The 23,656-nt window shown below is 33.1% G+C and overlaps 1 protein-coding gene across 2 annotated transcripts; it reads right to left on the bottom strand.

Annotated features, from left to right (window-relative positions):
* Positions 1–1,371: 1,371 nt before the first annotated feature.
* On the bottom strand, positions 1,372–22,762 carry LOC107445352 (pancreatic lipase-related protein 2). 2 transcript variants are annotated; one of them, XM_087166376.1, is made up of 8 exons: positions 22,535–22,762; positions 16,807–17,102; positions 13,851–13,997; positions 11,048–11,174; positions 8,676–8,789; positions 7,657–7,782; positions 2,880–3,149; positions 1,372–1,786 (listed from the first exon to the last, which is right to left on the bottom strand). In XM_087166376.1, the coding sequence occupies exons 1-8, from the start codon at positions 22,650–22,652 to the stop codon at positions 1,710–1,712; spliced, it is 1,275 nt and encodes a 424-aa protein (XP_087022502.1). In that variant the 5' UTR covers positions 22,653–22,762; the 3' UTR covers positions 1,372–1,709. The 2 variants fall into 2 exon arrangements, with proteins under 2 accessions (XP_087022502.1, XP_087022513.1); XM_087166387.1 differs by lacking the exon at positions 8,676–8,789 and having other exon boundaries at positions 1,574–1,786; positions 22,535–22,732.
* Between the last annotated feature and the right edge of the window lie 894 nt (positions 22,763–23,656).

Here is a 23,656-nt window from a genome sequence, read left to right on the forward strand (position 1 = left end):
TAAATAACTTTCATATATTTCATTTTTAAAAAAGTTAAATAAAACTGTCAGCAAAGATGACTACAAAAAAGTAGTGCATCGCATGCAAAATCGTTTGCGTGACGTTATTAAAGCTAAGGGAGATGCCACTAAGTATTAACTATTGGCGATCGAAATAGGCTGCAGGTGGCGTAGAGCAGAACTCTTTTCCTATGGCAACACTTCACATGCTTTCCCCATTAGCGTGTGGAAAGTCATAGAGGAAGGAAGCACGTTAGTTTCTCTCTTGATTTTCATATAGATTAAAATCTTTTAACTTGAAAAACTATATGGAACTGAAAACTACATTAAACATAGTTCTAAAGAAAAGTATCGTGGAAATTTTAGAAAATATTTTTATTAAATAAAAAGGAAAAATATTAAGAAAAGGGAAAATATCGTAGTACATTCCTATACAACTGAAAAGAGGAGGAGAGGGAAGGGAGAAGGGCTAAAGGCATGAAACCGGTCTCTCCCCAGATGGCGTATTTGAGTGTTGCGATCGCGAATTCATGCAGATTTCATTTAAATGAATTATGCTATTTTTGTTCATGTTATTCTAATTTTTTGAGCCACTGTGAAAATTATTCTAATTTTTTGAATTTTTAGAAAAAATTCATTGTAAAAACTTTTGCAATATCATAATAATTTATTTATGTTATGTTCATCTACAAAACATGTAGAATGTGATAACACACTTCAAAATTCTCAGGTATTCATTTTTACCAAAATAAATGCATATCTCAAACCACTATGTGCTTTATTTATCATTATTCTAATATTTTGAATTGGAGTTGTAATTGTAAATTTCATTTCATGCATGCATTATTTTTAACTTTTTTTTTAAATAAAAGGGACACATCGAGTGAAAATTTACTTTAGAATTACTCTTATTATTATTTAATTAATAAAAATCATATACATCCAAAGTGTAACGAAAACTATATTAATAATATATTGTTGAATTTTAAATCAAATCGAATGAAAAAGTTTAAAATTATTTAGTTACGTCATCATTTGAAATAATGCTATCTTTGTGAATAATATGCTATTTTCATAACTGCTGTGATATTGCTGTAGTAACTCGTTACTGTTAAGACATGTTTAGCCTTTCGAAGCCAGCAATGTGTATTCTTATTCTAAAAAAAAACGTAAAGCCATATTAAATAGAGATTAAATGAGAAAGAAAATAATTTGGAACAAAGCAGAAGAAAAACGTAGTGTCGTGCTATTTACTTGATAAAAAAAACTCTAAAAATAATAAATTAAACTGTAATTAAATTTGAAAATTGTTTATAATTATGTTAAACCTTGATTTCTTGCAAAGTAGCATTAGAAATAAGATAATAAATGTAAAACTAAATAATTTTATTATTTTTCTTACATTATAACAAAAATTTGAAACTTCTAATGAGAAGCTTTGAAAGTTTTTTTTACGAGGATTCTAAAATATACTTCTAAGGAGGTCCTTACGGAAAAACATGCACTGCTTAAAAAGTAACCTTAAGGATTAAATCAATAAATTTGAATAATTATAAGTAAGCAGTTATTTAACTAAAAATCTCTGGTACTACTAGATAGTTTAATTACAGTATTGTTCCGTCTTTCTTTATGCATATTTCTGATAACTTCAACGAAATATTCGTTGCAATCCTTAAAATAAGATGTTGCAATGTAAGATGCTACAATTATCACAAAACTCTTTTCACGGTTTTAGTTGAATCTTTGTTGCATCCACAGTTTTTAAAAATGCTGAAGTCATAATGTTCTAAAAAAAAAAGAAGAAAGCAGAATTAGATCTCAAATGTTTGGCAGTTAACATGTATGTTTTATAATTTTTAAAAAATGTAATCGTAGAGGCTCGGATATCAGAAGTAATCGAAATCTTCGGAATATAAAAATTGATTGCCATGCTCATCAGCTTTTTTTAATTTTATTTTATAACCGTCGTTAAACAGCCGACCCAAAATTGAATTTATGACTACCAATGTTCAACTCCGAAACCTTGTAATTTTGAACCCAATCCAGAAGACAAGGAAACTCTTGGATCAGTTCCCCCAGAGGTATGGATTCGTTATAGGAACTTGGAGGACCTTGTGAACACGAGTCTAACGCTCTACCAACCAGGCCATCTTGGCCCCATTCACCTTTTTGAAGAAACTCAGAAAGTAGAGAGCAAGAGTATGCGAAAATACGCATTTTTTTAAAGTTCGAGAAAATGGAAACACTTTCTGCCTTAGCGTACACGCAAGCGGCCCATCTTTTATACTATGTGGCAAAATACAAAATTTGAACAAAATTGATCGAATAGTTCCTGAGAAATCGCATTTTAAATATTTGACCTTTTTGTAATTTAATTTCGCAGGAGCTATTCGACCCATTTCGCTCAAATTTTGTATTTTGCCAGGTAAAATTTCATTCTTCAAAATGATGGAAAAAATTGTCTGCTTCTGTGTGTGGCTGTTCTATTGTGAAAGGCTCTTCTTTCGTGCATGTGTTGCATCGTTACCGCATGTCGTTTCAGTGTGTTTCCTGCCTTAATTTCAGATAACAAATTAGCTAACATAATATACCACAAAGCAGAACGACTGCTGCCTCTTGCTAAAGAATTTTTCGCCATCGAAAACAAATAATTCTATTAGAAAGTAAGTCAAAAGAGAATTAAAAAATGGAAATCAATATGAGCGAATCTTCTACCAAAGGTGAAACAATCTCTGCAAATACTGGCCTCTATCGTTGAGAATACGAAACACGATCTAGATTAAAGTTAATATAATATTAGCGGAGATATTGGATCTTCCTGTATAATATTTTTTGTTCATGTTAGGTTTATAAAAAAGGGGGAAGTGTTTAGTGCTTACCGTTATAAGGACAAACGTCTTCAGTGTTGAAATAGTATTTTCTCTCCTCTCTGGGTTGATCCCTGGGAAAATAGTATTCTGCGTCCATTCCTGCAACAGCGCATTCTGTTGAGTTGTCTCGGCAACATCGGTGACATGCCCCCGACAGAAAATCTTCATAACTGTCACATCTAGCACCGATGAATTTGCTGCTTGGTGAATTAATGGACACTTTGAAGTACTGAATCGATTGCAAATGAAAGCAGAATACAGGGAGCAATGACACCAAGCCTAAGGAAAACCATAATATGATGAAGTTACTGTTCTAAAAATTTTAAATTCCGACAGCCTGCCGAAACATTCAAAGAACTCTTTGAATGAATTTTCGTCATTCCGATTTGTAATTTTAAGACTGTCAGCTTTAGGTTTTTTTTCTTCTGGAATACCAGTTTAATTAAATACCAGTTTAACTAAGAAAAAATATACTAGTTTAACTTACTTTTCTTATTGTACTAATCTACAATTTTCTATTGTACTGCACTTTTTTCATTTTCATTGTACAAGAATATTACATGAAATAAAATGCTATTATTATCAATAAACTAAGAACTTTTAAATATATCAAGCGGTCATTTAGATAAACTGAATGAGGATTACCTGTATTAAAATCTTGAGATCAAATATAATACTCCTTTTATTTTTGTTAATTTTTTGAGGGATTTCCTAGCATTAGATTTTAAATTTTAATATCAAATATGACGATTAATTCTAAATACGAGGGTAGTAAATTAAATAGTGGCAACTTAACCTTGAAACTCACAGAAGGGTGGGCATGCGCAAATAGGGTATGGGTGCTGTGAGGTGGCGCTGTTGTCGATGCGTAGATTGCAAAAAACAGTCGATTTGCTTAGAAGGGTAGTTGTTGCGTGGCGTTAAAGTGAGGAGTTTCGTTTCCATCGCTCTAAAGCATGTTGTGAAAAGGCTTAATGACGAAAAAAGAAGAGATGCTTGAACCCATCGTGCTACTGTCCTATAGGGTAAAGCATTTGCGCCACAGGCTTCCACTAATCCACGATAGCATTCTGTTGCATTTTTGCCACGGACAACCTCGATTTTAAGTCACGACCGCTGATCACCTTTTGAAAACATGCTTTAGAGCGATGGAAACGAAACTCCTCACTTTAACGCCACGTAACAACTACCCTTCTAAGCAAATCGACTGTTTTTTGCACTCTACACATCGACAACAGCGCCACCTCACCGCTCCCATATCCTATTTGCGCATGCCCGCCCTTCTGTGAGTTTCAAGGTTAAGTTGCCACTATTTAATTTACAACCCTCGTACTTTTATTTTCTAAGTCAAAACCAACTGGTAATTTTTTTTTTACCAATTCGTAAAATTTAAGCTCTATGTAGTTGCACACAAGTAACCCGCGGAAGAAATTTCAAGATTAAGATGTCAAGGGAACAAAATAATTCAGTTTTCGCTGGGTTTTTTTTACGGTTTGCAACGAATAGAAGGAACAATATTTGAATAGATTTTTCAAAGTTCAATGTATGTAAACTTAAATTTTAACCTTCTTCTTTCAATCATTCAGACACCAACTCGCGCATGTTCATAAATTTAGAATAATTCAAGTCCCGCAGTGGACTGATCGTCAAGACACGGTTCTCATCAGATCACCGAAGTCAAGCATCACTGGCTGCGGTCAGTGTGCGGGTGGGTGATCCACTTGGATCAGTCTGCGTAGGGACCGAGGGTGTGCGGTATTGGTCCTCGTTAAACTGTGCTACCGTAAAGTGCTCGACTTCGCGCGCAGGTCGTCGGGCTACCGAAGCGGGGGTGCCATCCCTTCCGCAGAGGATCAAAATTGTGATGGCATGTCTTCGGATCATCCTCCGGGATGTTTCCCAGACCGTCGCCAATAGCCCATTGTGCAGCTCTAGTGCGACGTAAATTAACAACAACAACAAGAATAATTCAGAATCAAGCAGAAATTGAACTTTAAAAGAAGAAATTCACCATATACACATCTTCAAGAGTGATATACAAACTACTGGAAGCCACCGGATGACGTCGATTGAACGTCATAATCACAAGAGTGAAAGAGAGGAATAAGAAATGGTGACAAAAGTTAAATTGTTCGCAAGTGTTCTGTAAATCTCTCAGTGCCGTAGCTAATAGTTATGACACAGAGAAGAGAATGTGGGCGTACCCAGCTGAAAGCATCTGAGTGACTTGGTATTGCCCATAGGGTCATCTCTATGCTTTGAGTAACGATTCCGTCAAGATGATGGAAATGTCACTAGTCGTTACAGTACTGGTTGCTCTCGAGTAAGGACGCCAAATGATGACCTGTATTTGGCATTAGCTGTCAAAGGAAGAAAACAGAGCACAGCATTCGACCTGACTCGTCAGCTATCCGCAGACAGGGGTTCCACAGTTTAGAGTAAAGCCGTATATAGACGTTTGAGAAATATTAGTCCATATACTCGCAGAACTGTCGTATGTGTTCAGCTCGCGGAGCAACTCACTGATGGTACTGATTAGCCTGTAGTAGAAAATATGCAATAGATATAGTTCGTTCACCAAGAGTTGGCACTTGGCTTCGCCTTCATTACGTGGTATCGGATGATACTATTTCGCTATTTTGGGGAGAAGGATGTGAACGAGGCTGCTATTTGGCGATCACATGACAAAAATATTTATTTCGCAATCTTCATGTGCATATTTTGAACATATGCATTTTATTTCATAAACTTGTTGATATTTCTCTCTTTTTATTGAATAGTTTGTTCTTTTTGAGATATTTTGGTGGGAAAAAGTTTTTAAACATGTAGTAGCTAGAATAACGAAGGGTTTAAAAGCTGATGATAAAGCGAAGTAAGTGACTGAAAAAGAATTAACTGCTTGTGTTTGGCCATCACCTTCTACATCAGAAAGCCTCCACAAGGTTTCTTATAAGTAGTCTTCTCAGACTATTTAAAAAGTGAACAGTTTGAGCGCATGAAACCAAATTCTATTTTAAGAGTGACTGAGAAGAATTTGTCATATATATTTGAAAATTGAAATCTGTATTGGTAGACAAGTAAATAAGACAAACTAATCATATTCAAAGATTTAAAAAAAAAATTTGGCATATATTTGCTACCACTTTCTTATTTTCACTAGATTTTCTATTAAAGGGCTCTAAGCTCTCTCGTAAACTGGTTTGCCTTCATAGTGGTCTGATCGGACTACCTATAAAAAATCGTGTGGTGGCTTTGCGCGCATTGGAGGTTATCTCGATTTCAAGCGGGGAAATGTTTTTACTCTTACTCACCCGAGCTGAAATGAACTCTGCGTCCGAGGTGGTGGAGCCAAGTGCCAACTCCTGGTGAACAAACTATACATGTTCACAGAGGGCTATTGTGACAGTCTGATTCACGTTGGACTTTCATATGGAGAACACCAGATACCCGTCACCACCAAGACAACATGATTGAACGACACCGATTTGGTGGTGCAGGATTGCTCGTTTTAGGTGGAAATATAAAAGGGCTCCTGAATACATCTGCATGGTCAAATCGGAACCACGACCGGCCAAACTTATCGGGACATCCTACTGGAACAACGTGTCCCTTTGTTTAGGGGTGCCCACGGCGCAGGATTTGTGTTTATGGACAACGACACTTGTCCTCACCGAGAAAACATCGGAAGCGAATTCCTTCAATCTGAGATTATATGAATGGCCAGCATTATCACCAGACTTGAATTCCATAGAACATGTATGAGACATGTTTGGCCGATAGGTTGCACGCCGTCAACCACCGTTTAATTGCGTTATTTATTTTAGAGATCTAGAAAATTCGAAGTAAAAATAACATTAAAAACCTCAAAATTCTGACCTCTTTTTCGTTGATGTCTTCTTAAAACAGACATAATTTAAGCATTTTAACGCAGTCACATTTTGCAAATTAATAGAGCTGCTCGTGCTCTTTCTTAAGCAACCTTTTTTTCGCTCAAAACGACTGACCTTGATTGATTGTTCAAGGCTTTCAATAATTATTATTCGTAATGATTCTAATGATATAAAATAGCAATAGCTTTTGAGTAAATCATAATATAAAAAAACTATTTCGCCCTAAATTTGCGATTAGAAATAGTGCTATCAACATTTTATATTTCAAATCTGTAGTTGTATTTCATTAGGCAGCAAATTGCCCAAAATAGTTTTTCGACTGCAAGTTTAACAGTTAATATTAATTTTAACTGCTCAAGAACTTGAATATTAGTCTTGATTTTATTTTTATCCATTGAATTTCTTGTACATTTTATAAACGTGTTTGATATTACAAGTTTCAAATCTAAGAAATTTTGCTTAGAAAAACAAAATGTAACGTAGACAAAAAATGGAGAAAAAGTTTCGAAAAAAATTCAAAAACTTTCGAACAGATTGGAATATTTAAAAAAGGCTCGTAATAAGTCTTCAATTCTTAAATAAATTCATTAAAAAAAGTTATTTAAATAAATTTAAAAAAACAAACATATTTTTCATTAAAAAAAAAATTTCATTGCAATCTCAACGGAACTTGGATGAAAAGTCTCAACGTTTTACCTTGTTCGTTTGCTTTCAAAATATAATAAGAACATTTAGATGAAACATAACGGAAACATAATGGACGGTAGACTCCTAAATAGTTTGAAATTCATAAGTGGAATGAGCCTTTTTTAAATTTTCCGAAATGAGAATTTTTCAATTTTCGTATTCAAATTTAAAGTAATTATCTGAAATAATTTTCATTTCAGCGAACTTACCGTAATACACATCTAATCTTAAAAGTGTGGAAATACCATATTCTAAACAAGCTGGTTGGATTCTTCCACCATTGGGATAAAAGTCCACATGACCAATAGGGTTAATTATACCTAAATTAAGAACAGCTGAAACAGAAAGTATGAAGATTTTTTTTTAAAAGAGAAGAAGAATAAAATAAACTATTTTAAATCCAAAAAAAAAGTGTAAGTGCTCCTTAGTATTGATATATTTTGCTTTGGCTGTATTAATAAAATATTAGAATAAATCTCTTTTTTTGCGGAAATAATCGTGTGAGCTGATGGCGAGATTATACCTTTTCCTCATTTTGTTTTCCTGCTTTTTAATTGTTTCTTTTTTCAATTTTTAAATACTTCTTTAAAATATTTTAGTTTAATAACTTTTCTTCTACTCTTTTTAAAAATCCTTACATTTTTTCCATGTTTTTTTCTGTATTTTTATTTTAGTCAAATAAATTAAAAATAATTTAGATTACGAAATAAAAAAAGAGGATTTTTATGTTACATCCCCACTCCCTAAAAAATTTAGCCACCATCTAAGATTTTTTAGAAAAAATATTGTTTATTTGTAATACTCTCCCTTGGTAAAAAGCACATTAACCATAAGAAGAAAAAAAATTCGTAATCTTAAAATACAATCAATATATAAAATTATTATGAGTTATAAAAAACAAAATCTTGTAAAAATCATAAAAATTTAATACGCAATTTGCTGCAGATAATTGCTCGTAGGCCTACTTTGCAATTAAATAAATTTTTTTTTCAAATTTAATAATTTTTTTAACTCGCTGTCAGTTCGGTTCAAAATCATTTGTTCATATTTCTTCTTCATTCATATATAACATTGCTTTTTTAATCCTTCATATTGACTTTTCCTTTTTATAAAAAGATATTTACCAGATTTGTTTTTTTTTCACAAGGCAACTTTACAAAGTATAATAGAAGTTGACAGTTTTCTTTCACATTTCAAAATCTCTTTTTTTTTCTGGATTAGTACTCACGAAAACATTCTCCTCCGCCGGTATGAATAACGTCCACAAATTTGGCATTTTTATATGATAGTTTTCCATTATTAATATCTTCTTTGGAGGCAGGAACCGCTCCTGGATCTAGAACTGAATCCAAGAGAAAAAGAACTGGATGAAAACAAGCTTGGCGAATATCGATAAAGAGAAACAGCTTTGAAAAATAAGATATAATAACCATGACAGAATTTGCAAATAAACTATGACGGACTACTTTGTAGTATTAAAGAGAAATTCTATCAAATAATATAGCTTTTTTATGTAAAGTTCTTGTTCTTTTTCAGTAGTGTCAATAAAATTCCCTAATTTTACCAGTAATTAACCTCTAACCTCTCTAATTAACCTCTAATTTCTCTCATTAACCTCTAACTACTGGGCTACCACGGCGCGTTTTTTTTCTGATTTTATAAAATATAATGACTCCCTCGGGAAATTTAATGATTTTATTTTATTTCATAACTATCATAACCGTCGTTAAACAGCCGACCCAATTTTTCGTCACGACTACCAATGTTCAACTCCGTATCTTTGTAGTTTTGAATCCAATCCAGAAGACAAGGTAACTCCTGGATCAAGTGTTGGCAGAAATTTGCCTTCCTGGAGGACTTTTTGAAAGAACTAACCGCTCAAGGAAACCACAAAAACTGCCCATGGTTAGTCTGACGGCAAGGAAACTCTAACACATGATCCGTCTACCACTGAGGATATTTCATGTAAGCACTGTGGTCGGAGCAAGCTGGATGCATATTCATATCGACCATCCATTGCTGGGATTTGAACCCGGTTCACCTCATTAGAAGGCAAACGCTCTGTTCCCTGAGCATGATTTAATGATTTAATAGTAAAATATCACTTATATCATTGTAATTAATTAAGCGTTTTGCAATCCTTATTAAGAAGGAAATTAAACAAATTAAGAATCGCAAATTATCAAGAGAGGAAATTTCTGCAGGGTTATTCATAATTCCCTCCGGGGTTACGAAGCGTTATATTAAAAAAACGAAGACGAATATGGCAAAAAAGAACATATGAAATTATTCCGAAAGTATTCAAGTTTTAATTCAAGCAGTTGCCGGTAGATGGCAGTAACATGTACCACTGAAGCCAGTTGTAGTAAAGAAAAATGGCGTTTATAGGCGGAGGGAATTAAATAACCCTGTATTAAAATCAGGCTCATCATTACCTATGCCTATTAAATCAAAATAGTAGATTAAAAATAATCAGAGATCAATTTATATGTCTATTGAAGTTCAAAGGCGTTTTCTATTGAAATGTAAATGTTTAAAAAACTATTTGAAAAATTGGTTTGCTAGTTTGTTACATCTTAGTTAGCAATAAAATTGATTTATTGTATGCTCCAGTTATTCCTTGTCACCCTGCATTATTTAAACTTAAATGAAATTTTAAATGGATAATAAGTACATAGCTATAATTTTGCACTAATTATAAAAACAAAATTTTAAATTCCAACTTAATTTATATTTAGTAATAACTATTTAAAATCAAGAATCTGACATCAAAGATCTACAGTTTTCTTGCTGCAACATTATCTTTTGTAGTTATGTACTGGACTGATCTCTATGGAACGGTCCTCAGCAGGTAAGCGAAGTCAAGCATCACTAGCTGCGGTCAGTGTTCGAGTGGGTGACCTCCTCGATCAACCTGCGAAGGGATCGAGTGCGTACGGTATTGGTCCGCGTTAAGCTGTTCTACCTTAAAACACTAGACTTCGCAATCAAAGAGGGTGTCAGGGATGGGATAGTCTGGTCGGAAGGGTGATGGGCCCATGTCTGAGAGTTCGTGGGTTCGAACACCGCAGGCTGAAGACTCCCCGTGTAGTAAAGTAAATGATGCACGTTAAATCTGTCGAGTCACAAAAGTCCTCCATGTTCCCATAACAAATCAATATCTATGGGGGTATTGTATTGGAGATCGATTGTTCTCTGATTCAGGTCAAAATTACGATCTGTGGATGAATGAATGGATGTACGAATGGGTCCGCCCTATAAAACGGGTGTGACGTTTGGTGTGGAAGAAGTCGTATTCTTGGCAATAGATGGCGCTACTGAAAAACACGAAACGCACACTCTGCCGGTTTCACCAAGCAGGCTTGCCCGTTAGCAAGTGGCATTAGAACCATCCAATAGGGTGCCATTGCCTCTGCAAAGGATCAAAATTGTGATGGCACATCTTTGAGTCATCCTCGGGAATCTTTCCAGACCTCCGTTAATAGTCTATTGAGTAGCTTCAGTGCGAAATAAATAAACTATAACAACAACTATCTTTTGTGATTTCTACTACACTGCCAAATTTACTTGATGCAAAGTGTTTTTTAAATATTTACTTACAAGTCAACCTTCGAACTATGTTTTCTTCATTTTGATCTCTGATGACTTTTGCTGCCATACCCACTAAATACGAACCGTAACTGTGGCCAATGAGATGAAACTTGTCTCCTTTTATACCAGTTCTATTCTAGATGGAAAAAAAAATTCTTTTTTCTAAAACCACTTTAAGAAAAAGAAAGCGATTGATGTCAAATATGTTTAATATTAATCGATTTGTTGAACCTCAATATCCTGCAACTTTGCTTGCAACCATAACTTCTCTAATTACTTTTGACCAACGCTATCCGGACGAGTATTATTCAATTTCCGTTTTTTTTTGTTGTTGTGTGGAGCTTTTTTATTAATCCCTATTTTGACTGCCTGTTAAAGCCATTTAAGTATTAAATTAAAGAATGACCTCACTGATAAAATAAGCTAATTATATTATTTTCTTACATACATTTTACGTACTTTATTAAAAATATTCAATTTCTTATAAATATTTCAAACCTTCGCGAGTCATATTGTCGAAATCGTATGCGAAATATTCCAATACGCGATCTATTTATGCAAAAGACATTTAATTTTTTTAATAGTTGAATTTGTTTCTTTAATTTGACTCTTTTAGTGCCCCTTCCCGGTTTGCCCGATACTGTTATAATTTTTTTTTAAAAAAATCAAGTGCCACTGCCTGGAAGTTCGATATAGCCTACACCAGGGGTCGCCAAACTTTTTTGGTCATCGACCCCTATATAATTTTTCGAAATCTCCATCGACCCCCGCAAAAGTAATTTTCTGTTAATTAAAATAAAACTATATTAGATACTGTGTTTGTACATTTATTTTATGATTTTAAACATTTATTAAAGTAATAGTACATTGTGAAACAATAGTTTTATGAAAAATATATTAATGTTGAAATTTAAATAACTTAATATTTATTAAATAGTAAGTAATTATAAGCAAGTAGAAATAATAAGTCACTACAGATTTATTGCTTCTTAATCAATGAGATGGGTGTGTCTGGTATTTTTTTGCAAGGTTCGCTATATTGGGTTCAAAATTGGTCAATTTTAATTTTCGTCAAAATTGGTCAATTTTGTAATTTTTGTAAAGAAATACAAAGTGTGCTATAGTTTTGTCGCGGACTGTACTAATCCATATTATTAATGCTTACCTTTTTTTGTGCATTGATAATTAAAATTGATATCTAAACCAAACGAATGGTTTTATCGAAACAATAACTAATTATCCAAAACTGTAAAAGTTTTAATAATGACACTGCAAATATTCAACACAGTTTGCAAAGATAGCTGAAACTGCGTATGATATTTGCATTTGTAACGTCAATGCTCGTCACACGTGACATTTGGACAAGCGCACATATGCATATGACTTATAAACTGCGCTGAGTTCGTGCCACTGCGCGGTGGTACATAAATACTTGTTTCACCCCAATAAATATACGTTTATTAATTTATGTTTTATAAAGAAACTGATATTGAGTCAATTATAAAAAAAAATCACAAATTTCACATACTTAATTAGGCATGTGTGATTTGCGTATTGAGAACTGTTTTTTTTTTCGACCCATAATCGACCCTTCCGATTCGGATCGACCCCCATTCGCCCCCCTGTCTCAGATCGACCCCCGCTTTTGTTAAATAGACCCCTGGGGGTCTATATAGACCACTTTGGCGACCTCTGGCCTACACTAATGTTTTTCTTTTTTAAAGTTAAGCGCCACTACCTGATATACTCCACCCTAATGTGTTTTAAGGTTAAATGTCACTGTCCGATATACATTTATAAGGAGAGGCAATTATCCTGCAATAACCACGCTATAATTAGTATTTTTAAGGTTAAGTATTATTTCTCGGAATACCCTACCATACTATTTGTAGCAGTAAAGGGTTACTGTTTCTAATTCTTTTATTTAATAATAGTGTTTTGACTATTATAAAATGAAAAAATTCGAAAAATGTTTGAATTGTAAAGCATGAAACTTTTGCGTCATTTTAAAGAATTCACTTTTTAATGGAAAATGGCCAAATTTGAGCGAAATTAGTTGAATAGTTCCTGAGAAATTTAATTTTGGAAAAAATCGTTTTTTTAAATGCTGAATACTTTAAAAGCTGAGTTCTGAAATTTAAAAACAGTTGTAACGTATTAAGATACTGAAATGGGCTGAAATTGAAAATCAATCCCATAACTGGACAAATTAGAGGAAAAATATCAGTTTTTTTTGTCGTATGCCTGTTTAGGCAGTGGGGGTGCGATTGTTCCTGTTTTCAGTGGCGCCATCTATGGCCAGGAATTCGACTTCTGCCACGCCATTCACACAACCACAACCCGTTTATAGGGCGGGTTACATTCACACACAAAGGAGAAAGGACATAGTACACACAGAGAGCGAAATAAACATCCATGCCTTGCCCGGGATTCGAACCCAGGACCTTTCTGATGCAAGGACAGTTCCCTACCCCCTACACAGGCCGGTCAACAGAAACATCAGTTGATGTAGTTTTTGCAAACCATGACTTGAAATGTTGTATCATTTATGAAAATCTATTCTGCTACCACGTTTTCCTAAAGTAAGGTTGTAAAAAAATTGATTAATGGTTAATCACTTAACTGCAATTACAGATTTCTCATTAGTAATTCTCTCTCTTTTATAATTCTCTTTTTCCTCTCGTTTGTAAATAATCGTCATAATATTTCCTTTCAATTTATTTTCTTCGTCTATATTTGGCATTTTTTCATGTTTTGATTTATTTCCTTTATCTTATAGTTTTTATTTATAGATTTTTTAATAGTAACATACCATGATATTTTGAATAACAAAAGCTGCTTGTTCGCCTGCGACGAGAGAGTTCTGAGCCGCTGCTGCTAGATCTGGTGTGTTGCCCCATGTCCAGTCGACGAGAACAACATTGTACTTTCCTCTTATAAAAAGTTGCGTTTTTATTTCCTAAAAAAGTGATTCTATTTTATTTTCTGTAGATAGAAAATATGAGAGATAAAAAGTAAACTATCTGAAGACATTAGACGATGGCATTGTAAATGCAAATGTAATGGAAAGTAAATGTAGAGAGTTAGGAGTTATTCATATGGTGCTTAGTCTTCACCGAATTCGCAAAAAAATTTAAAGTTAAGAAGAAAAAAAACTAAGGGAAAGAATTCTAATAACGACATTTTAAAAAGAAAACTTGCTTAAAAAAAAAAAAAAAAAAAAAAAAAAAAAACGAAATTAAAGCAACATGTTTACCGAATGCAGTTGCCGCATCTCCGATCACAATCGACAGAAAAAGGGATACTGATTGGTAAGCTTTTCACGGAAAAATATATTTCTCTCATCATGCGCTTTTCCTCTACAGTTATCGGAAATGCAGCAACCACATTCGGTGAAAATGCTGCCTAAGGATTCACAACGTTAGTAAATCACGTGATTCTATCGGAAATGCAGCAACCACATTCGGTGAAAATGCTGCCTATTCACGGATTCACGACGTTAGTATATCACGTGATTCAAAATATTGCTCGTAGTAAAACTAGCATATACTGTTGGAAGTGATGTCCCAAATTCTTGACAGATGAATTTTTATGTATACGTCGCACGTATACATAAAATATACGTATTATGTATACGTTATGTATACCAAACCTAATATTGGGTTTACGGCTATTAATTTTAAACTCCGTAATCTTGTAATTTTGAACCTAATCCAGAAGGCAAAGGAATTCCTGGATCAACTTTTAGGAGAAACTTGTCTTCGTGGTGGACTTTTTAATGCAACTAACCTGAATTTGTATTACACGGTGAGGAAACCCCTGAAAACCTTCCACGGTTAGCCTGACGGCAAGGGTACTCTAACCCATGACTCGTCTACCACTGAGGGTATTTTGTGTCAGCACTGTAGTCGGTGCAAGCCGGATGAGGAATTCGTATCGACCAGCCATTGCTGGGGCTCGAACCCGGTTCATCTCATTGGAAGGCGAACGCTGTATCCCCTGGGCCATCATGACGGGTTAAAGGCTAATTGAAGAATCTGGATCTTTGCAAATATTGTAATGCAATATTTAAATGCAATACGCATTACTTAAAATGATATGCAATATGCATTATTTAAATGTAATATGCAATATTTAAATGCAATATGCAATATTTAAATGCAATACGCAATACTTAAAATGATATGCAATATGCATTATTTAAATGCAATATGCAATATTTAAATGCAATATGCAATATTTAAATGCAATATGCAATATTTAAATGCAATATTTAAATGCAATATGCAATATTTAAATGCAATATTTAAATGCAATATGCAATATTTAAAATGACATGCAATATGCATTATTTAAATGCAATATGCAATATTTAAATGCAAATGCAATATTTAAAATGACCTGTGTATTTTTTAAATTATTTTTTTAGTGTGCCTGACAACTTTTTAGGTTAATTACAGTTAGCTTATAAACCTGCAGACTAAGTAAGAAATTAGTAAAGTTTTACTCTCCATACTAAATTTGCTTAGACTTACAGCAATAAACTTTCAATAAGGGTATATGCAATAATCTCTCACTACTCCTGGCTCACTAAACACAGCAAAAACTAATTCAGACGAATTGCCTAATGAATAATCTACTGTCTTTATGTTGTCTAATGAATAATGAATATGCTATTAATCTGCATAATGATATGTTTTCTCACTGGAATGAAGCCTAAAAGGAAACAGGTTGCTTGGAAAATCATAGACACTTTTCCAGGTAAAATACCAACGGTCGTCAATAGTGCAGCTCTGCCCGGGATCGATCCCCGGCTCAGACACTGGATTTTTGGGATGCAGAAAATCCTCAGCGGCCATGTCGTATGATTATGCGGCATGTAAAAGATCCCTGGAGTGTCTTAATGGCTCTTGGCACTTCCGGCAAAATTAAAATTCCTAGTGCACTTCAGTATCCGAATAAGAGTCTCGGTGCTGCCATCTAGTGTGGCAGAAACTATACGTCCAAATTAACATGGCCAACGGTATCTCACCCATTGTGGTGGTTCTGAAAGAGGGGATGCCACTTATGGAGAACGCACTAGGTCTGCTCATGTGTGTGCACTCGTGCAACTCATTGGAAATAAAAGGGGAAAAAATTATTTAAATGTTTTTTTTTATGCCTGGGTGTTGGACAAAAAACTATTAAGCATGAAGTATTTTATTTGAAAAATAGTCTTTAAATCCAGTGTCTCATTTGAGGGTTTATTATGAATTATTAAAAACTGAAGTTTTTTATATTCGGTTACAAAACGTTTTTGAACAGCAATATAGAACTAATGTATATAAATAATGGCTTTCGAATAACAGTAATAAATCCAAATAAATCACACACTTTTCATCTGCTTTCCTTAAAAGTTTTGTAGGAGGTTAAAATTTCATTTTTAAGGATATTTTGATTTTTTTTAAAGAAAAAGTAATGTTTATGCTGAATGTTAATCCTTAAACATCAATAAAAATAATAAAGCCTTAACAGTCGTATTTTCTGCTAGAAATTAAAATTTTAATGACGTCACGGGTATGAAAATTTTTAAGGATTATTCCGACGGTATTTGTCATTTATATTTCTCAGTCTGATCAGAAAATTGATTCGTAAAAGTGTGCACTAGATTGTACACATTGTGTTTCAAGTTCTTAAATCTGATTTATCGTCTTTTCTTTTGGCTTGACATTGTTCCCTATAATATGCTTAATAAGCATTTAAAAAATGCAAGAAAATTTGGATCTTACTCTCTGCCAAGCTGTTCTACAGATCCCATCCAACCAACCATGCGCAACAAGAACTGTATCGGCTTCTGGATCAAAATCACTGTCATCAGGCAATTCGCCACCACATTTGTGCAATGGTTCAGCTTTTTCGGAGTTTTTTGGCGTGAAAAGAACAAATATCGTCTCTGGCGGATTGTCTCCTATTTGTTCCGTTTTTGCCGTGTAGGCCTCAGCTATAGAAGTATTGCACCCTTCGTAATGGACATTTTCAAAACAACCGTTTGCTTCCTTCAGAAGCCCAGTGAAAAAATCGTAAGCTGAAAATAATTACAGAAATAAATTAAATAATGACTATTTTGATACTTAATGAATCAGTGAATTATCCTTTATCATAGGATCATAAGTTATGGTATATCAGTGAAGAAGTAGTGAATTAATTGAAATATTAAGGTGGTAGAGAAGAAATTCTTTAACAGTTTCTTTCGGATCGATTAGCAATCCAAATTAGCTTCGCTCATTGGAAAGAGTCCATCTTTTTGATGAGTCATTGAAGATACAGTTTTAACAACAGTGATGGACGGATCATGGGATGGAATCCCATTGTCTTCGGGCTAAGTCTGAATATTTTTCCACTCCATGAAACGCAAATATGGTTTAGTTATATCAAAAAGTTCTTCTAAAAATCCAGTTTATCCCAATGCTTGAGCCAGGAGTTCTTCTGGATTGGGTTCAAAATTACAAAACCACCGAGCTAAACATTGATGATCGCGAACTCAGAAATGGTTCAACTGTTCAACGTCCATGTTCCCTATCCATGTTCCCTATCAAATGATAAGTAGGTGTAAGGGGATGTGAACCTAATAATTGAAACGGACTGAGGACAGGTGTCATATGTCTAACTTGAGTATCCATGCTAATAGGAAAATTATATTTATTTATCTGTAGCTACATCCAGAATTATGTATTTATATCAAACTTCTTTATATATTCTTTTTTATCTTTCTTATTGTTTAAATAAATATTCTTGTAGATATTTACAGTATGCTTGTAGATATTATTTAATTATTTCTACATCTTTGGGAATATTTTAAAAACAATTTGCGGTGTTAAATTTCGTTATTAGGGTACCCTTCCCGTAAACGGACAACTCTCATAAACGGACAAATTTTTTGGTCCCATGAATGTTTCCATCGCTGAAAAGAAAAGGCCTCTCGTTTAGTTGTTGAGTATTCTGTTGTAATAGAATGCGTGCGGCAGTGACACACACGCAAGCATCAGTAAAAAGTTGAACCAGTAGTTTTATCTCGGAAGTTTATAAAAACGGCATCTCCTTAAGTTAAGAAAATGACTGTCCGGCTAAGGCATCCTAAAGAATATTGTTAGGAACGTTACTCTTGATTAGATGGGTCAAAATCAATGCTATGGCAGAAAAATCCAATAATTTGTCCCATAAATGCGTGTTTACTCATTGATATCATTTTGCATTAATCACCACAACCGAAGAAAGTATAATATCTGTAACTACAATGAATTAAACACTACTGGCATCAGCTAGAGTTAGGTGACTTTTTTTAACCGTCCTACGAAACAAAATAGAGCCTTCCTTTTTGTAATGTTTGAAAGTTTTTTTAAGGTTTTGTGGCGAATTATTGCACAGTTCTAGAGTTAAAAATGTGCTATGTCTTATTCTCGCATTTTCCTTTCTTTTCAGAGTTGCTAGGTTTTTCAATTTATACAACTATTGAAAGTGTTGTTTTGTAGATGAACCACAGAAGCAATGCGGCAAATAAAGAGTTTATTAAAATACAACTTGAGGAAATAACATCATGCACGCACAGTGTTAGGCAAAAGAAATTACATGTCGATCATTCATCATAGCTTATGATGCGACCGAACGAACGAACGAACCAACCAACATCTCGGGACCATAGAGTTTTAGACTCTATGCTCGGGACGACGATCTGTAGATTGGAAAGGTACCTGCCTGCGGTAGCGGGCACCAGACCTCTTAATCTGTGAATTTGCCCTTGGGCAACGGTGATTAGTGGCATTAAAAGTAACATCTCAGGCAGCTGCTTCAACTACTATATACGGATTTCCCCTATCGGGAAGTCATTACGAACTCGCGCAACTTACCTGAGAGAGACAGAGGGAAAATGGGGTTTTGTTCGCATGTAAAAAACAGAAAGCTATATAAATGTAGCGATTTTTTTCCATAAGGAGATAAAATACTCCTCACTGCATAGTTAATTAGTGAGGGACTCTCGAAATTTGAATAATTAACTTAGAAAAATAAGGTATGAAATCTTTAAAACCAAGAAAAATAGTTCTTTTTTTTTTTTTTTTTGCTGGTTGGCTGGATACGTTTTTTTATTTTTTGTTGGACACGAAAATTGCCTTTTAAAAATTTCTTGCAGCATCCCCCTACATTTTTAAAAAGGTGATTATGTCAGGCAAAATATGTGCCGGAGGCTGGTACAAGTGAAATAATTTCTTTAAAGGATATTATTTTTAACTTAGGGAAAATATTTCTTCCAAAAATTATTTCTTAAACGGCAAACTTTGACTCCTTCCTCTTCTTCATTTTTTTTTAAAATCTTAACTGAAGTCTATTCATTTAATTAAAACAGATTATTAAGGATATTTTGTTAGGATTTTACAAATACAATAATGTAATAATATTCAATAATGCAAAATAATAAAATAGTTTTTAAAGTTAATCAAGCTCTTGAAGATTATTGAGAAATGCTTTCAAAATGATTCAACCTCTGAGAAAAGTTAGAATAAATGAAACTAAAAGATATAAAATGTGTTTCAAGGATGAAGACAGATGAATGATTATAGCAGTGTTCGGGTGAAACGTTTTCTGGTTTCGTTTTAGTGTTTAGCAGAGTTGGCAGTCGATTACAGTAATCGATTACAACTGTAATTGATTACAGATAATTACAGCTATGTAATAAATTACTTGTAATCACGATTACAAGTAATCAAAATCTTTGATTACATCAAAGTAGAGTGAAAATGCAATCGATTACATTTTTCAATTATAGTAATCAATTACTTGTAATCATGATTACAAAGTTGGATTGCAGCTGTAATCATGATTACAAGTAATTGATTACTGTAATCAATATTGTAATCATCATTACAGCTGTAATCAAATTTTTTTGAAAGTTGTAATTACGATTCCAAGTAATTGATTACTGTAATTGACTATGTAATCATGATTACAACTGTAATCAAAATTTTTGAAAATTGTAATCATGATAACAAGTAATTGATTACCGTAATCAAAAATGTAATCGATTACATTTTTGTCCAACTCTGCTGTGTAGGTCCTAATGCAGTTTTTCGTAATATTATACATTTCTTTTTGATACAATTAACATACTTCTAATATTGGTCTTTTTAATAAAACTATTCAGTAAAATACTTGACTTGCAAAAAATATATGACATAATTTTTCTTATTCATTTTTGAAGAATCATTCAAGTCCTTCAAAATCTTTCAAACATATTTCAAAATTTATTTTTTCACGCAGGTGACATAGCTAAGAATAAAGATATCAGCACTGTTACTTAACGCTTGATTTGATGGTTTATGTGTGTTGCAGCTGAGTTCACATCCATTAGCTGAATGTCTTTCCTAATTTTTATGACTCTTGCAGCAAATAATGGGATAGGATATGCAAACACTGACATACTGTCTACACAAACATGTTGTTTACTAATTATTCAATGTACTTTATTGCTGAAACGTTCATTTTTCAAAATTTTTACGACACAAGTGTTTTAAATCGTTATTCTCGTTATCCTTAATAAAAATTATACAACAACCACAAAATCGAGGCAACACGGTTTCAACAATTGTGATAAATAAGCATTTTTACTCAATAATGGAGTACATAGGCATTTGAACAACCACCATGAACAATCCATGATTTGATATATCATTAAAAAACTTCAACTAAATATATAAAGCCCTCATTAATATCCCTTTATCCCTTGTCATAATTGAGAAATTATGTTAGAACAAGAAATAATTAACAATTATCTAACTCCTACAAATATTTTAAATTAACCGCTATTTAAAACACAAAGAAATGTAAACAGATTATTACAATTCTAATTGGTAAGAGGCAATGTCGTCAAAAGGTTAAATTTAAAACATAAACGGTAAAATGTGTAGCAATTCTAAAGAACATTTTTGGTAATTTTGATATATTATTTTAGAGCATGGCATAAAAACTATAATTTATAAAACAAGAAATTGCGGTAAAACGTTATCATAGCGAACAGTAAAACTACTAAATTTCTGTTTATGAGTAATGTATATATATATATATATATATATATATATATATATATATATATATATATATATATATATATATATATATATATATATATATATATATATATATATATATATATATATATATATATATATATATATATATATATATATATATGATAAAATATAAATATAAAATATGTGATAATCAGTACAATACTTTAGTTTTACTATATCCTTGTTCCGCTAAGGACTGATCGCAAAGACGCGTTTCCCAGTCAATCATCACTGACCCCTTTGATCAACCAGCGTAGGGACCGAGAGTGCACGGTATCAGTCCTCGTTAAACTTTACAACCCTACAGGAAGCGCAGGCCATAGGACTACCAAACCTGATAAGCCATCTCCTCTGAAGAGGATCGAAATTGTGATGCCATGTCTTCAGATCATCCTCAGGGCTGTTTTTCAGACCGTTGGCAATTGCCCATAGTGCAGCTCTAGTGAGGCCTACTTATTTACTATATCCTTACATAGACTGATCAAATCTTACATCGGAAACCAAATAATTTAATTAAAAACTTAACGCAAATACACAGCGGCTCTGTTCCTCTGTATTGATTTCAGCGTGAAAAATTTTCCTAATTTATTTGGTTGGACCAAATCAATACAATGTCTCTTTAGAAGTCAACAATGTTACGATTAGGTGAGTAGGCTACCGGCAACTTTCCTTTACAATTTAAAGTTTTGGGGAATATAATAATAAGAAACTTTTTCAAATTACGCTAGAGAGCATTTTTGAAGTTAAATTCCACGATATCTGTAAAACGAGTAAGAAGTTTCGTTGTATTATACAGCCATCTTAAGGAAATATCAGAAATTTGTTAACTGGAAATAATGCTAAGGAGCAGCTTGATATGAAAATTTAACTTATGAAAAAAAAATTTGCCTTTCACCAAGCCCCTAAGCCTTATTTATTTCATTTTATTTTTTTTAGGAAATAAATACATAATGTTAAAAAGCTTATAACATTAGATGCTTTTAAGAATAAAGTTTTTTTTAGTAGAATAAAGCACTATAATCTGACTACGCCAAAAAAAAATGTTAATTAGAAATTATTATGCTTGAGTATTGGATTTATCGTAACTTAAATTATCTTCTTTATTGAATGCATTTTAAGTTTAAAAAATTCTTTTAATATCAAAAAGGTTTTTACCCTCAAAGAAAAATATTATCATTAGCTCAAAAGTCATTCAAGATGTTTTACTTTTTTCACACATTGTACTAAATCAGCAATAGTTTTCAATGAAAATGCTATTCTTGGTTATTTTGAAAGGTATGCAATATTTAAACATTTCTAAATATATTTGCAATGGCTATTTTAAATGTTTAACAAAATTTAAATACCAAATTGCATTTCATTTACAAGTTTAATGTTATTATTAATTCAAATAGCTTACCATGACCATGTGAAACCAGCAAAAAAAGACATATTTTACATAAATGATCAATCATTCTATATCTCTGATCTGTCCAAAAATTTATTCTTATTTTTAATAAAGCGACTGTTTCATTCATGTATGTTCTATTCAGGCAACAGAGTCTTTTTCCCCTGAAAAATTATCCTGAATGCACGTTCTTGATTCAATGTAGTTTCTAATTATCATGTTGAAAATAATGTTTAAAACACCTTTATTAACAAATTTCGTAAGATCACTAAGAGGTAAATAGCAATATCAGCGCAGGTGCAGAAAACATCGCGACGTCAATTTTAATACTCCTCTTGTTGGTACAATTGGTTACATAATTGCTGAATATTGCGCTGGTGGATCTAATGGAAATGGATCTAAGTGTTTTCTACATACATTATCTATTACCATTCTTTCGTCGAATGGAACGGATCGCAAATAGGCATTTTAGTGTCGTTTAAGTGGTAAATACCGCTTATGTTTAATATGTTAGTTTGTCACTTTCACAATGAGCTATAATCATCACCTAAAATCAACATTTTTCGTTTTGAGAGTGACAAAAATAAAAATACTTTCTATCTTTTACTTAAGAATCGTAATTTTTATATTTTCTATTCTGATCCCTAAAGATAGTGTCATTGTCAGTTGAGCAAAAAGCAGATGAGGTTTGCCCCATACCGTTTACACAGTTTGTTATAGAAAAATAATTTCATGCCAGTTAATTAGCTTTTGCGATTGATTACTTCTATGCACAAACTTGACAATTGTCTTATGTGAGGCGTGATATAGCTTGCCCATAAATGAGATGACCAGGTTTGAATCCAAGCAATGGCTGATTCATACGAATTCTGTTTCCGGAAGGTATGGACCACTATCTGACGTAGAATATCCTCAGTGGTAGAATGATCATGGACTGGAAATTTCTTGACAACTGTTTACCACGGGGGAATTTCGTGGATTTCCTTTCCTTGCAATGTAAATGCAGATTAGAAAAATCAAAATCGATAATCGATAATCCCACAATTTCTCACATGTTGATCCTTAAAAGTAGCTTAAATAGAATGAGGTATACCTGAAATACCATCGTGGACTCTCTTTTTAACCGAAAATGAC

This window comes from Parasteatoda tepidariorum, chromosome 1 (genome assembly GCF_982258835.1).
Source record: "Parasteatoda tepidariorum strain Cologne lab strain chromosome 1, Ptep-v5.0, whole genome shotgun sequence".
In the NCBI taxonomy this organism is placed as follows: Eukaryota; Metazoa; Arthropoda; class Arachnida; order Araneae; family Theridiidae; genus Parasteatoda; species Parasteatoda tepidariorum.

Excerpts from the sequence above, each read along its gene's own strand:
- LOC107445352 (XM_087166376.1), bottom strand. The coding sequence starts at position 22,652 with ATGAATGAAACAGTCGCTTTATTAAAAATAAGAATAAATTTTTGGACA. Across the intron at positions 7,783-8,675 it reads CGGCGGAGGAGAATGTTTTC|CTGTTCTTAATTTAGGTATA; the intron begins GTGAGTACTAAT and ends TTTCTGTTTCAG. Across the intron at positions 1,787-2,879 it reads AGACGTTTGTCCTTATAACG|AACATTATGACTTCAGCATT; the intron begins GTAAGCACTAAA and ends TTTTTTTTTTAG.